The sequence below is a fragment of the Hyperolius riggenbachi genome, chromosome 10, assembly GCF_040937935.1.
Source record: "Hyperolius riggenbachi isolate aHypRig1 chromosome 10, aHypRig1.pri, whole genome shotgun sequence".
Lineage (NCBI taxonomy): Eukaryota > Metazoa > Chordata > Amphibia > Anura > Hyperoliidae > Hyperolius > Hyperolius riggenbachi.
Genome location: NC_090655.1, coordinates 65,386,844 through 65,399,712, shown reverse-complemented (window position 1 = coordinate 65,399,712; position 12,869 = coordinate 65,386,844). Strand labels below are relative to the sequence as shown.

Genomic DNA, 12,869 nt, shown 5'->3' with positions numbered 1-12,869 from the left:
GCAGCCAGCAATTATATCAGTTAGTTTCATTGAGATGTAAATATGCATTGAAATGACATCAGAGCAGTGTAATCCCAATTAAGAAAGTAATACTCTATTTAATGGCTTCTTGTGTGTCAACTGAGCCTTTACATTTCATTCTTCACTAAAGCCCTTACCATAGTCGTTCTCCGACCTCTTGTATATCAAAATAGTTCTTCAGGTAAAGCGTTGGCACAGTTATCTTTGTCGTAACATAATCTTGTTGTTCGCTAAAAAAAAAGAGAAAAATAACAACAACTCGTAAGACGTAATTATTGTTTTTTAAAGAGACACTGAAGCGAAAAAAAAATTATGATGATTTGTATGTGTAGTACAGCTAAGAAATAAAACATTAGGAGCAGAGACATAAGTCTAATATTGTTTCCAGTACAGGAAGAGTTGAGAAACTCCAGTTGTTATCTATGCAAAGGAGCCATTGAGCTCCACGACTTTCAAAGTTGCAGAGATATGGTATCGCATGGTGGTTTGGGGGCCCCAGCAAGTGAGAGAGGCTGGGGCCCCCGGCTGTCGTGCAAACCAGTGTTTGTGATTTTAAAGTTGAAGAGAGCTCTGTCTTCTGAAGCTTTTTATCTCAACTGTTAGTCATTGGCCTCAATTCACTAACCTTAACTCCTGTCTTTAATAACTCTTCTGAGCTGTTTTACAGTTAACACCATGGTGATATAATTGTGATAACTGTAAAACAGCTCAGAAGAGTTATTAAAGACAGGAGTTAAGGTTAGTGAATTGAGGCCAAATGTATCTTCTTTTTCTCTGCAGAGGACAGTTCAAAAGTTCACTGGCCTGCTCTGTAAAATCAGAATGCTGAGTAGTGTGTAAACTGCATATATTAGAGAATGATGCAGTGTTATAAAAAAAAACCACTATAGAACTGAAAATACAAATATGAGAATATTTTCCTTGTTACTAATGTTCTAGTAATTATCCATACTACACAACCAATTCATCAAATCATAATTTTTTTTTTGCTTCAGTGTTTCTTTAATGCCCAAATCCCCAACTCTCTGTCTTTTGTTCATGAATAAGAACTCATGGAGAGGCATGTGATCAGTTATCTCAGCTGATCGATATGAAAGGAACTGATTTGCTGCTCGTGATCATGTGATAAAGCAGGAAGGGAAGTCTGCGCTGGATCGCAGTATATAGCTATTGCCACGCCTGCGCAGTTGCTTATCAGCAATTGTCCAGGAAGTTTCAGTGGAGCCAACGCAGGATCCCCCAGGCTACAGATGTCGGGGAAGCCTCATTAGGACCCTGCGGCTTCCCCCTCCCGAGGAACGGAAATATTTGTTTTTGTTACAGGGTCTCTAAGTTAAATATTAAACTAGAAAATGTTAATGTTGCCAATTTGTTATTTTACTGCCTCTAGGACTAATCTTAAAATGAAGATCAAATACCTATATTTGTATATTGGATACAAAAATTTAACCATTTCCATGGAATTCTTATATTTTATTTTCATGACTACATAATGTATATTTAGAGGACAACTAGTCGGCAAACAAAAAGGCTATTTTAGGCTCCACTGAGCAGCTCAGAGAGGAGTGGCAAGAAGTACAAAAGCTTGGCCATCGGGAAAAAATGTAAAATTTGTACACTTTTCCCAGTGTAGAATGCACTATAAATTATTTTTTCCTATGTTGCTGTCACTTACAATTGAGCATTCTCACTATCTCTTTTATTCTTTACAAAAGCACTCCCTTGAAAGGATCTCTTAGCATGCGCACAAATTCCTTCTGTTTTTAAAAAGGCAAATCACACCAAGCATTGCTTTTTAGCAGGAGGGCTTTTCGGTCTCTTTTATGGTTTTCGGTCACCTCCCGAGCTGTTTGGGTATTCTGGGGTCACATGGACAGGAAGCCAGGGAAAATGGACTTGATGCATTAAAGTACCTAATATTGTTGTGAGCTGATGGCAATATTACCGTTACTACTGGAAGTATTGTACGGCACTAGTAATGCGCATGCACAGGGCGCTCCCGGCCGTGGGCAGCGCCTGCGCAGTCAGCAGCGATCACCCTGACTAGGAAGTAAGTTGGGGGGAGCCGGTAGTCAGTACCGGAGGGGGATGGAGGTGGAGGAGAATGGGGGGAGCGGTGGGCATGAGGAGAGCCCATTAAACATGCCTGCTCCCTCCATTTTTAAATGCTTTTTGTGCTAAGGTATCCTTTAAACTATGTGTGTTTCCTTGCAGCTCTGATATCTGTGTTCAGTAGTAATTTACCCTTGGCATCCAATGCATTCTTGTTACATAACCGTTATTTTTCCAGGCACAAGCTCAGCACTATCAGTTTGAGGTTATAATCATTACACTTACAACATCATTTTGATCATGTATGTCTTCTTCAGTTGGCTTTGCTGGTTTTTAGGTTTCCTGTTTGGATCTGGTTTTCTGGCCGGTCGAGGGGGCTTTTTTGGATTATGGTCACTCTGCTCTGAGGCCCTGTGAAGCAAACAGTGAACTATTTTTATACAGGGATGAAGGAAATTGTGATGCCAATTTAGTTTCTCTGACCACCCGCCCTCTATCAAAGTTTACACTTTGTACGTTATGCTGATTCTCACTTGAACTTTAAGTGGATGTACATTATTTTTTTAAATTATGTGTGTGTGTGTGTGTATGTGTGTGTATGTATATGTATATATATATATATATATATATATATATATATCGTATTTTTCTGACTACAAGACGCTCCTGACCATAAGACGCACCTAGGTTTAGAGGACAAAAGCCAGGGGAAACAGTATATATAATAAACCTGGTGCATCCATAGTGAAGGGGCATCTTGTGGAATATGCCACCTTTGTACCTCATGCCCCCTTGTACCTCTTGTCTCTCCCTGTGTTCCCCATGTGTCTGCCTCTGTCCCCCTTGTGTCCTCCTCTATGCCCCTGTGTCCTCAGTTTGTCCCCCTGTGTCCTCCTCTGCATGGGCCCAGTACAGGGAGTCCCCGGCATTGCGGCAGGTTGGAGGTTCATATTGGCAGGAGTTCACAAGTCAGGAACTCCCTGCATTTGGACTATAAGACGCAGTGACTTTTCCCCCACTTTTGGGGGAGAAAAAGTGAGTCTTATAGTCCAAAAAAATACAGTAAATACTATTTCCTTTTCCAGGGACACCTTTTTGTATTTAACAGAACATCTTGTTAAGTTATTCATGCTAAAAAAAAAGTTCGCAGAAGTTTAAGAGTTTATATCAATGATTAGAAGTTTCTGGGAGGTCACATGCTTGGTGTGATTTGCCTTCGGTATTTGTGATAATTCAGCTTTACGGGAACAACTGTGGTTACCCACAATGCACACTTCTGAATATGCAAATTATCTCTTTATGCCCCTGAAGTCTTGCTTGCATTCAGAACCGCTGGTGTATAGCAAGTCAAGCCTATAGCTTATACATTTTACATCAACCTCACATGCAGACAGCCTGTTTCTGACTTTTGGTCCTCATAAGTGTACAGCAGGGATTGATATGGCTGTATGGGATAGGGCTTGGACCAGTACAGCAGAGTAGCCAAACAGCTCGGGGTGACCAAATCCACTAGGAAAGGATAGGGGACTAAAAGACACTGAAAAGCCTCCACTAAAAAACAATGCTTGGTGTGATTTGCCTTCTTAAAACCGAAGGTACAGAGGTGTAGCTAGAGATTATGGGGCCCCATAGCAGTATTTTGATCAGATGTAGGCACTCTTGAGCAATGCCGCCTTCCCCTGCCCTATGTGATATGAGCTGACTGGGCAATGTTCATTCTTATGCAACGTACACTGCAGACAGTCTATGGGCACTGTGATAGCATCAGAGGGTGGAGAAACACAGGAAAATAAATAGTGAACGCAACAGTTACCACTTGAGCCCCCTCTGCTTCAGGGCCCCATAGTAGTTGCTATGACTGCTATGGCTATTGCTATGCCTCTGAGAAGGTATTTGCAATAACTCAACTCTAAGTGAACAACTGTGGTTACCCACAATGCACCGCTACTGAATATGCGATTTGTAAGCCTGGCTTCAGGGGCATACAGAGATAATTTGCATATTCAGTAGCAGTTGCTCACTGCTACTATATATCACAAGTACCTTGTTTTAAGAAGGCAAATCATACCAAGCATTGTTTTTTTAGTAGGAGGCTTTTAGGTCTCTTTTAGTCCCCTATACCTTCCTAGTGGTTTTGGGTCACCCCGAGCTGGTTGGGTATTCTGGGGTCACATGGACAGGAAGCCAGGGAAAATGGGGTTGATGCGCTAAAGTAGGTAATATTGCTGTGCGCTGACCGCAATTTTACCATTACTACTGGCAGCTTTATATGGCGGGTTGGCTATTAGCGCAACCCGCTGTACTCCCCTATTAATAGTGGAGTACAGCAGGTCGCGCTGCCAGTAACGCTCATACAGTAACACGCATTAATAATGAGCGTTACCGCTAGTAACGTGTGTTACCGTAGTACTGCTTGTGCTACTCTAGTACTGTGGGTCGTGCTAATAGCATAACTCACGGTAAACGCTGCCTGTAGTAATGGTAATATTGCCATGCCCTACGTGTCCATGGCGATATTACTGCGCCTTCGTGCATCAACTCCAATGTCCTAAATATGGGTATAGACTGCAGAAAAAAAACATTGTCACACATTTTTAAAGCTTTTTCCCCTAAGGTTGGACTTTCCTTGAATTTAAAGCGGACCTGAAATCAGAACTTCCTCTGTGCTTTAAAATATACGCAACAGCATAATGACCGTTAAAGAAAAAACATTACTTTGTTACAGCTCATACAAATCCTGCAATAAATCTGCAGTGTGTCTACTTCCTGCTTTAATGGAATCAGACACATTTTTAACATCATGTGCTTTCAAATTATCCTCTCTGCCATGGCAGTCAGCTGACACAGCTGAAGGATCAAAGTGCAACTTGTGATTAGACGCAGATGAGGGGGGATTACACAGGCTAAACTCCCAGGGTACATTTCTCTATGCTTTCCTTCCGTCCTGTACAAGAGTTTAGGTCCACTTTAAAGTTTTTTTTCAATTAACTTATATTATTTTACAGGTATAGATCGAGAAATTGTGTGTGTCTGTATCTAAATTGCATAAAACAATATGAACAATTACATTTGAGAGACACACCCCTCCCACCCTTTTTCTTATAAAAAAAAACCAATCCACATGAAACTATGCAACTTAATCATTAGCTTGAGTTGCCTGGAGGCAGAGCTGACTATTTATTGTCAGAAATTGTAACCTAATGTCTGCTTTGTAATTTTTTTTTAGCAATTATTCTCTGAAATGTCTTACTTAAAAGGAACCTGAAGTGAGAGGTACACACAGGCTGCCATATTTATTTCCTTTTAAAGGATACCGGAAGGGACATGTGACATGATGAGATAGACATGTGTATGTACAGTGCCTAGCACACAAATATCTATGCTGTGTTCCTTTTTTTCTTTCTCTGCCTGAAAAGGTTAAATATCAGTTATGTAAGTGGCTGACTGAGTCCTGACTCAGACAGGAAGTGACTACAGTGTGGCCCTCATTGATAAGAAATTCCAACTATAAAACACTTTCCTAGAAGAAAATGGCTTCTGAGAGCAGGAAAGAGAGAAAAAGGGGAATTTCTTATTAGTAAGGGTCACTCTCTAGTCACTTCCTGTCTGAGTCAGGACTGAGTCAGCCACTTACATACCTGATATTTAACTCTTTCAGACAGACAAAGAAAAAAAGGAACGCAGCATATTTGTGTGCTAGGCACTGTACATACACATGTCTATTTCATCATGTCACTTCGGGTATCCTTTAAACAATACCAGTTGCCTGGCAGCTCTGCTGTTTGTTCTGAATCACACACCTGAAACAAGCATGCAGCAATTTGGGTTAGATTTCTGTCAGAAACATCTGACCTGCATGCTTGTTCAGGGTCTATGGCTAAAATATTTCTGATCACTTTGCACAAAATTGATTGGAAAATCATTTGGCAACCTGATCAAACCTGTCAGAAATTAACGATTCCACCTGTCTATCTGACGTGAAATTAAATGTGGTGTACCAGGCATTAGAGGCAGAGGATCAGCAGGACTGCCAAGCAACTGGTATTGTTTAAAATTAAATAAATATGTCACCCTCCATGTCCCTCTCACATCAAGTACCCTTTAACGCTTTCTTACCTCAAGTCATTAGTGCCTTCCTGTGATTGGTCTGTTGGCATCTGTTGGTCTTGTCTAAATTTAAAGAGATAACAAAATGTCTAGGTTAAAGACATGAATTTTATGAATGAGTATGGGTACTGCTGTACTTTGAGATTTTTTTTTTCATTTATAGTACAACTGAAGTGAGAATAAGATGGGGGCTGCCATATTTATTTCCTTTTAAACAATACAAGTTGCCTGGCAGCCCTGCTGATCTATTTGGCTGCAGTAGTGTCTGAATAACACCAGAAACAAGCATGCAGCTAATCTTGACAGATCTGACAATAAATGTCAGTAACACCTGATCTGCTGCATGTTTGTTCAGAGTCTATGAGTAAAAATATTAGAGGCAGAGGATCAGCAGGATAGCCAGGCAACTGGTATTGCTTAAAAGGAAATAAATATGGCAACCTCCAAATAACTCTCACTTCATTTGTCCTTTACGAAGGGGTGGGCCTTCAGAGGTAAATAGAGCCTCTTAAAGAGTAACTGTCGGGCATAAAATCAAAAATCAATTCTTTATGTTTATCTGGTAAACAAGTTATAAGGATGCTAATCAGGCAATCCAAAAGTTAAAATCACTATTACTTTTCTTGTTGATTAATTATCATTCCCCAGTTTACCTGACTCTTATTTGGTATACAGAAAATTTGGTACACAAAAGAGAAGTTGCAGGGTATGCTGGGTTGTCTTTTTTTGCTTCTCTACTTCCCCTCAGACTTAACTAATGTAGCTTGATTGGCTGAAGCCTCTTTCCCTCCTGTTTTCCCCTCCCACACCTCTGTTCCTCTCTGATTGGCCAGAATTTCTCAGGCTGAAACAATGCACTTTCTATAGTGAAGGGCGGGCAAATCAGGCAGAGGAGACCAAGGGCGGATATTACATCAGGGCTGGCTTCAAAACAGCCACAGTAAATATGGCTATAAAGCTAGGTCTTAGCACCCCACATTAAAAATGGTGGCTGTGGACCCTGTTGCCAAAATGTAAAACTGGCCATACATCTAGCAATATTGTGACCCGATGAACTAACTAGTTCGGATGTAAATCAGTGCCGCACCCGATTTCGGGCAGTAATAAGTTGAATGTATCGATTAATAAAGCTGGAAAATCTAGGCCCAACATGGTTGATTGGGTGCGTGTCGGTAATGGCGTGCGCTGCCGCTATGGCGGTGACCTGTCGATCTGACGATAAAAATTGCATGGTTTGTACCAGGCATTAGAGGCAGAGGATCAGCAGGAATGCCAGGCAATTGGTATTGTTTAAAAATAAACAAGTATGTCACCCTCCATACCCCTCTCACTTTAGGTTACCTTTAACTTTTCCTTACCTCAAGTCATCACTGTCTTCCTGTGGTTGGTCTCTTGGCATCTGTGGGTCTGGCCTAAAATTTAAAGAGATTTGTACGCAGTCAATGAAATGGGTATTAATTTGGAAATCATAAATCATATATATATATATATATATATATATATATATATATATATATATATATATATATATATATATATATATATATATATATATATATATATATGGAGTGCAGAATTGTTAGGCAATTTTGACCACATCATCCTCTTTATGCATGTTGTCTTACTCCAAGCTGTATAGGCTCGAAAGCCTACTACCAATTAAGCATATTAGGTGGTGTGCATCTCTGTAATGAGAAGGGGTGTGGTCTAATGACATCAACACCCTGTATCAGGTGTGCATAATTATTAGGCAACTTCCTTTCCTTTGGCAAAATGGGTCAAAAGAAGGACTTGACAGGCTCAGAAAAGTCAAAAATAGTGAGATATTTTGCAGAGGGATGCAGCACTCTTAAAATTGCAAAGCTTCTGAAGCGTGATAATCGAACAATCAAGCGTTTCATTCAAAATAGTCAACAGGGTCGCAAGAAGGGCGTGGAAAAACCAAGGCGCAAAATAACTGCCGATGAACTGAGAAAAATCAAGCGTGCAGCTGCCAAGATGCCACTTGCCACCAGTTTGGCCATATTTCAGAGCTGCAACATCACTGGAGTGCCAAAAAGCACAAGGTGTGCAATACTCAGAGACATGGCCAAGGTAAGAAAGGCTGAAAGACGACCACCACTGAACAAGACACACAAGCTGAAACATCTAGACTGGGCCAAGAAATATCTCAAGACTGATTTTTTCTAAGGTTTTATGGACTGATGAAATAAGAGTGAGTCTTGATGGGCCAGATGGATGGGCCCGTGGCTGGATTGGTAAAGGGCAGAGAGCTCCAGTCCGACTCAGACGCCAGCAAGGTGGAGGTGGAGTACTGGTTTGGGCTGGTATCATCAAAGATGAGCTTGTGGGGCCTTTTCGGGTTGAGGATGGAGTCAAGCTCAACTCCCAATCCTACTGCCAGTTTCTGGAAGACACCTTCTTCAAGCAGTGGTACAGGAAAAAGTCTGCATCCTTCAAGAAAAACATGATTTTCATGCAGGACAATGCTCCATCACACGCGTCCAAGTACTCCACAGCGTGGCTGGCAAGAAAGGGTATAAAAAAGAAAAACTAATGACATGGCCTCCTTGTTCACCTGATCTGAACCCCATTGAGAACCTGTGGTCCATCATAAAATGTGAGATTTACAAGGAGGGAAAACAGTACACCTCACTGAACAGTGTCTGGGAGGCTGTGGTTGCTGCTGCACGCAATGTTGATGGTGAACAAATCAAAACACTGACAGAATCCATGGATGGCAGGCTTTTTAGTGTCCTTGCAAAGAAAGGTGGCTATATTGGTCACTGATTTGTTTTTGTTTTGTTTTTGAATGTCAGAAATGTATATTTGTGAATGTTGAGATGTTATATTGGTTTCACTGGTAAAAATAAATAATTGAAATGGGTATATATTTGTTTTTTGTTAAGTTGCCTAATAATTATGCACCGTAATAATCACCTGCACACACAGATATCCCCCTAAAATAGCTAAAACTAAAAACAAACTACTTTCAAAAATATTCAGCTTTGATATTAATGAGTTTTTTTGGGTTCATTGAGAACATGGTTGTTGTTCAATAATAAAATTATTCCTCAAAAACACAATTTGCCTAATAATTCTGCACTCCCTGTGTGTATGTATATATATATATATATATACACACAAGTATGTGACTGTGAGCAATGATTGTTACAAGCAAATGGCAGATGTTGGCCAAAGTTAGAGCTCCACCACCATGTCATCCCTATAGTCCATATAACAGGGTGTAAGGAGGCGCCCAATGTAGTGTGTGTGTGTGTGTGTGCGTGCGTGCGTGCGTGTGTGTGTGTGTGCGTGCGTGTGTGTGTGTGTGCGTGTGTGTGTGTGTGTGTGTGTGTGTGTGTGTGTGTGTATATATCGGGCTGCATTTACCATAAGGCACTGTAGGCACATGGAAAGGCGACTCACTCCCTCCCCAAATGCCTCCCTCCTTTCCTATGCAGAGTCCCAAGTAGAGTGTAAATGTGAGGTTACTCACCCAGATCTCGGCATTCCACCAACGAGATCTACTTTTTTTTTTTTCCAGATTCTTTTATTTTAATATTAAAGAGTAACAGTGAAATACAATACGTAGATAGTTAACATAACTGTCATAAGTCATAACGTACAAGACACAAGGGAGATATATCACCAGACCTATGCAGATCAGCAATAACAGAGATTGGTAGCATATAGAATCAATGTACAATTTAGTTTTGTATGAGGACATAAATGATAACATAAATGGGTCTTGGACTCTTGAAGACGAGAAACAGTGGTCACATAATGTTATTGCTTTATATATTTAGCGTAATATGTGATAAAGATAATGAGACCTACGTTAAGGGTGAGACAATCATTGTTGTTATCACGGCCTCCCTGGGCCCATAGGGGTCATACACCAGGGGGGCCTATAGTAAAGAGAGTCTAGTCTCACCTGACGTGTCTAGTGAATATCATCCTCCCCTGTTCATTTTGAGAGTATAAGGAGAGGAAGAAAAAGAGAGAAAGAGAGCGAAAAGAGAGAGACGTGTGCAGGCGTGGGGGAATCCAGAGTAGGGCACATGGGAACCCCAGGTAGAAGGTAAGTGTTCTCTTCTCCTCACGCCAGGGGGCAGGGGGGGTGGGCCAGGCGGGACTGTTTATATTAACTGGGAGGGTGTGCGTTCCAGGCCATCTTAATTAGTTATAAGTGACTTGTATTGTTGTGTTTCTTGGAACTCGAACCAGCTAAACCATGTCTTCCAGTACTGGTCATGCCTATCATGTAATGAGGCAGTGAGATCCTCCATGTGTTGTATCTGCCCTATCAGTTTCAACCAGTCACCTATTCTGGGCGATTCTTCTGACTTCCAGAGTCTTGCTATCAAAGTCCTAGCAGCATTAATTAGATGTCTTGTTAGTGTTTTTTTATATCTTCTGATGGACCATGTGTTGTGATGTAGTAAGAAGAAGGCTGGAGAATCAGGTGGGAGAAAGTCAGTCAGCTCGTGCATAATGCCTCTAACTTCCGTCCAGAATTGTGTGAGTTTAGAGCAATACCAGAATGTGTGAACTAGAGTTCCCACTTCCCTCCCACATCTCCAACACAAATCAGATACACTAGGAAACATAGTATGCAAGCGAGCTGGGGTCAGGTACCATCGTGTTAATAGCTTATAGCCTGACTCCTGAAACCGAGAAGCCAGGGATGATTTGTGGGCAAAGATAAGAATCTTGTCCCACTGCTTATCTGTGAATGTTAGTCCCAAGTCACATTCCCACTTGTCTCGGAACTGGGCTGATGGCGTGGCAATATCATTTAGGATAGAGTACATTAGAGAGATTGTTCCCCGTATCTGGCCCTCTTCCATACATGTTCGTTCAAAGATAGTCAAGGGTCTGTTATAGCTGGGTCTAGGCCCTTGGGACAACAGGAAGTGCTTGAACTGGATCCAGCTCCAGGGATCCAAAGTCTGTGCTCCAACAGTTTGGGCCAATGTCTGAAGGTGCGTCCAGTCTCCATTATCCAGCATATGATAGGCTCGTATAGCTGATCCCACCCTCCAGTTTGGGTAACTTTTAGCAGGTAAACCTGGCGGAAAGGCGAGGTTATCCAGAATAGGTAGTAGGGGGGTGGGCCATGGGGATAATAGGGGTAAGTTCCTATACCTGGCAAAAACACTAATGGTGTGAGCGACCATCGAGGCAGCAGGGTCAGAGACTTTCCTGGATTTACTAGCCCATGGGACATTGCTTAATTTATCCTGTAGGAGTTCTTCCTCCATTCCTACCCATCGTTTATGATTAGCATGTCTGTGCCAGTCAATTATGCGGATAAGCACCGCCGCAGTATAGTATAGTTTAGGATTGGGAACGGCCATTCCCCCCAGTTCCTTGGGAGCTGTCTGGGTCTGATATTTCAGCCTGGGCTTACGGCCATTCCAGATAAATCTGGAGAAGGCTCGGGTCACCAACTTGAAGAACGAGGATGGGATATAGATAGGAAGGGTCTGGAACAGATAAAGTAGCCGGGGCATAATCGTCATTTTTATTATATTAGATCTTCCAAACCAGGAAAATTGCTGTTTGTTCCAGTTTTGGAGATCTTTTCTGATTCGCTCTAGTGCTGGGGTAAAATTATTGGTGACTAGGTCCCTTGGATCTGGTGTGATGTGGATCCCTAGGTATTTCATGTATATAGGGGGCCACTTAAAGGGAAAGTTACTTTGAATAGTAGATTTAAGTGTTCCTGGTAGAAGGACTCCCATTGCCTCGCTTTTATCATAGTTAATTGACATGTTTGAGAGAAGCCCATATTTCCGAAATTCCAGAAGGAGGTTGGGTAAAGAGATATGTGGGTTGGTCATATAAAATAGCATATCATCTGCGTAAGCAGCAACTTTATGCTGGGATCTCGGAAGCTGCACCCCCCCAATGTCGGGATTGTTGCGTACTGTGCAGAGGAAAGGTTCAAGAGTCAGTGCAAAAATAAGCGGGGAAAGCGGGCACCCCTGACGAGTGCCATTTTGAATATTAAATGCATCAGATAGAGTCCCATTAGCTTTAACCAACGAGATCTACTTTTAACTGGAGGCACCTCTAGCTACCTATTACTTTAGGTCAACTCTAGCTACTTAATACTGGGGGTACTTCTGGCTGCCTAATACTAAGGGACACCTGTAGCTACTTATGACGGGCAAGTAAGGGAGGAGTGACAGCTCGGACAGCCAGCACACTTGTGGAGCAGTTTGGTGGAGTTTGTAGGGTCATGGATGGCGAAGTGTAAGGTGCCGTGACATCTGTGCCTTTAGGCTCCTGCGATGTAAAGCCAGACATACATATATATATATATATATATATATATATATATATATATATATATATATATATATATATATATATATATATAAAATATATACATATAAAAAATATATATATAAAATATATACATATATAAATATATATATAAAATATATATATAAAATATATATATAAAATATATACATATATATATATATATATATATATATATATATATATATATATATACAGTGGGTTGCAAAAGTATTCGGCCCCCTTGAAGTTTTCCACATTTTGTCATTTTACTGCCACAAACATGAATCAATTTTATTGGAATTCCACATGAAAGACCAATATAAAGTGGTGTACATGTGAGAAGTGGAACGAAAATCATACATGATTCCAAA

At 41.1% G+C, this 12,869-nt stretch overlaps 1 protein-coding gene across 5 annotated transcripts in view; it reads right to left on the bottom strand.

Moving 5' to 3' along the window:
* The window catches only part of PLEKHS1 (pleckstrin homology domain containing S1), a 75,791-nt gene that overhangs the window by 9,071 nt on the left and 53,851 nt on the right, over positions 1 to 12,869 (bottom strand). For 4 of the 5 annotated variants that reach the window (XM_068258207.1, XM_068258206.1, XM_068258209.1 and 1 more), the window contains 4 exons: positions 7,539 to 7,592; positions 6,190 to 6,243; positions 2,359 to 2,484; positions 159 to 251 (listed from right to left, as the gene is read on the bottom strand). In XM_068258207.1, the coding sequence (XP_068114308.1) occupies positions 159 to 251; positions 2,359 to 2,484; positions 6,190 to 6,243; positions 7,539 to 7,592 (327 nt within the window). The remainder of the gene's footprint in view (positions 1 to 158; positions 252 to 2,358; positions 2,485 to 6,189; positions 6,244 to 7,538; positions 7,593 to 12,869) is intronic. The other variant, XM_068258210.1, reaches the window with a different exon arrangement.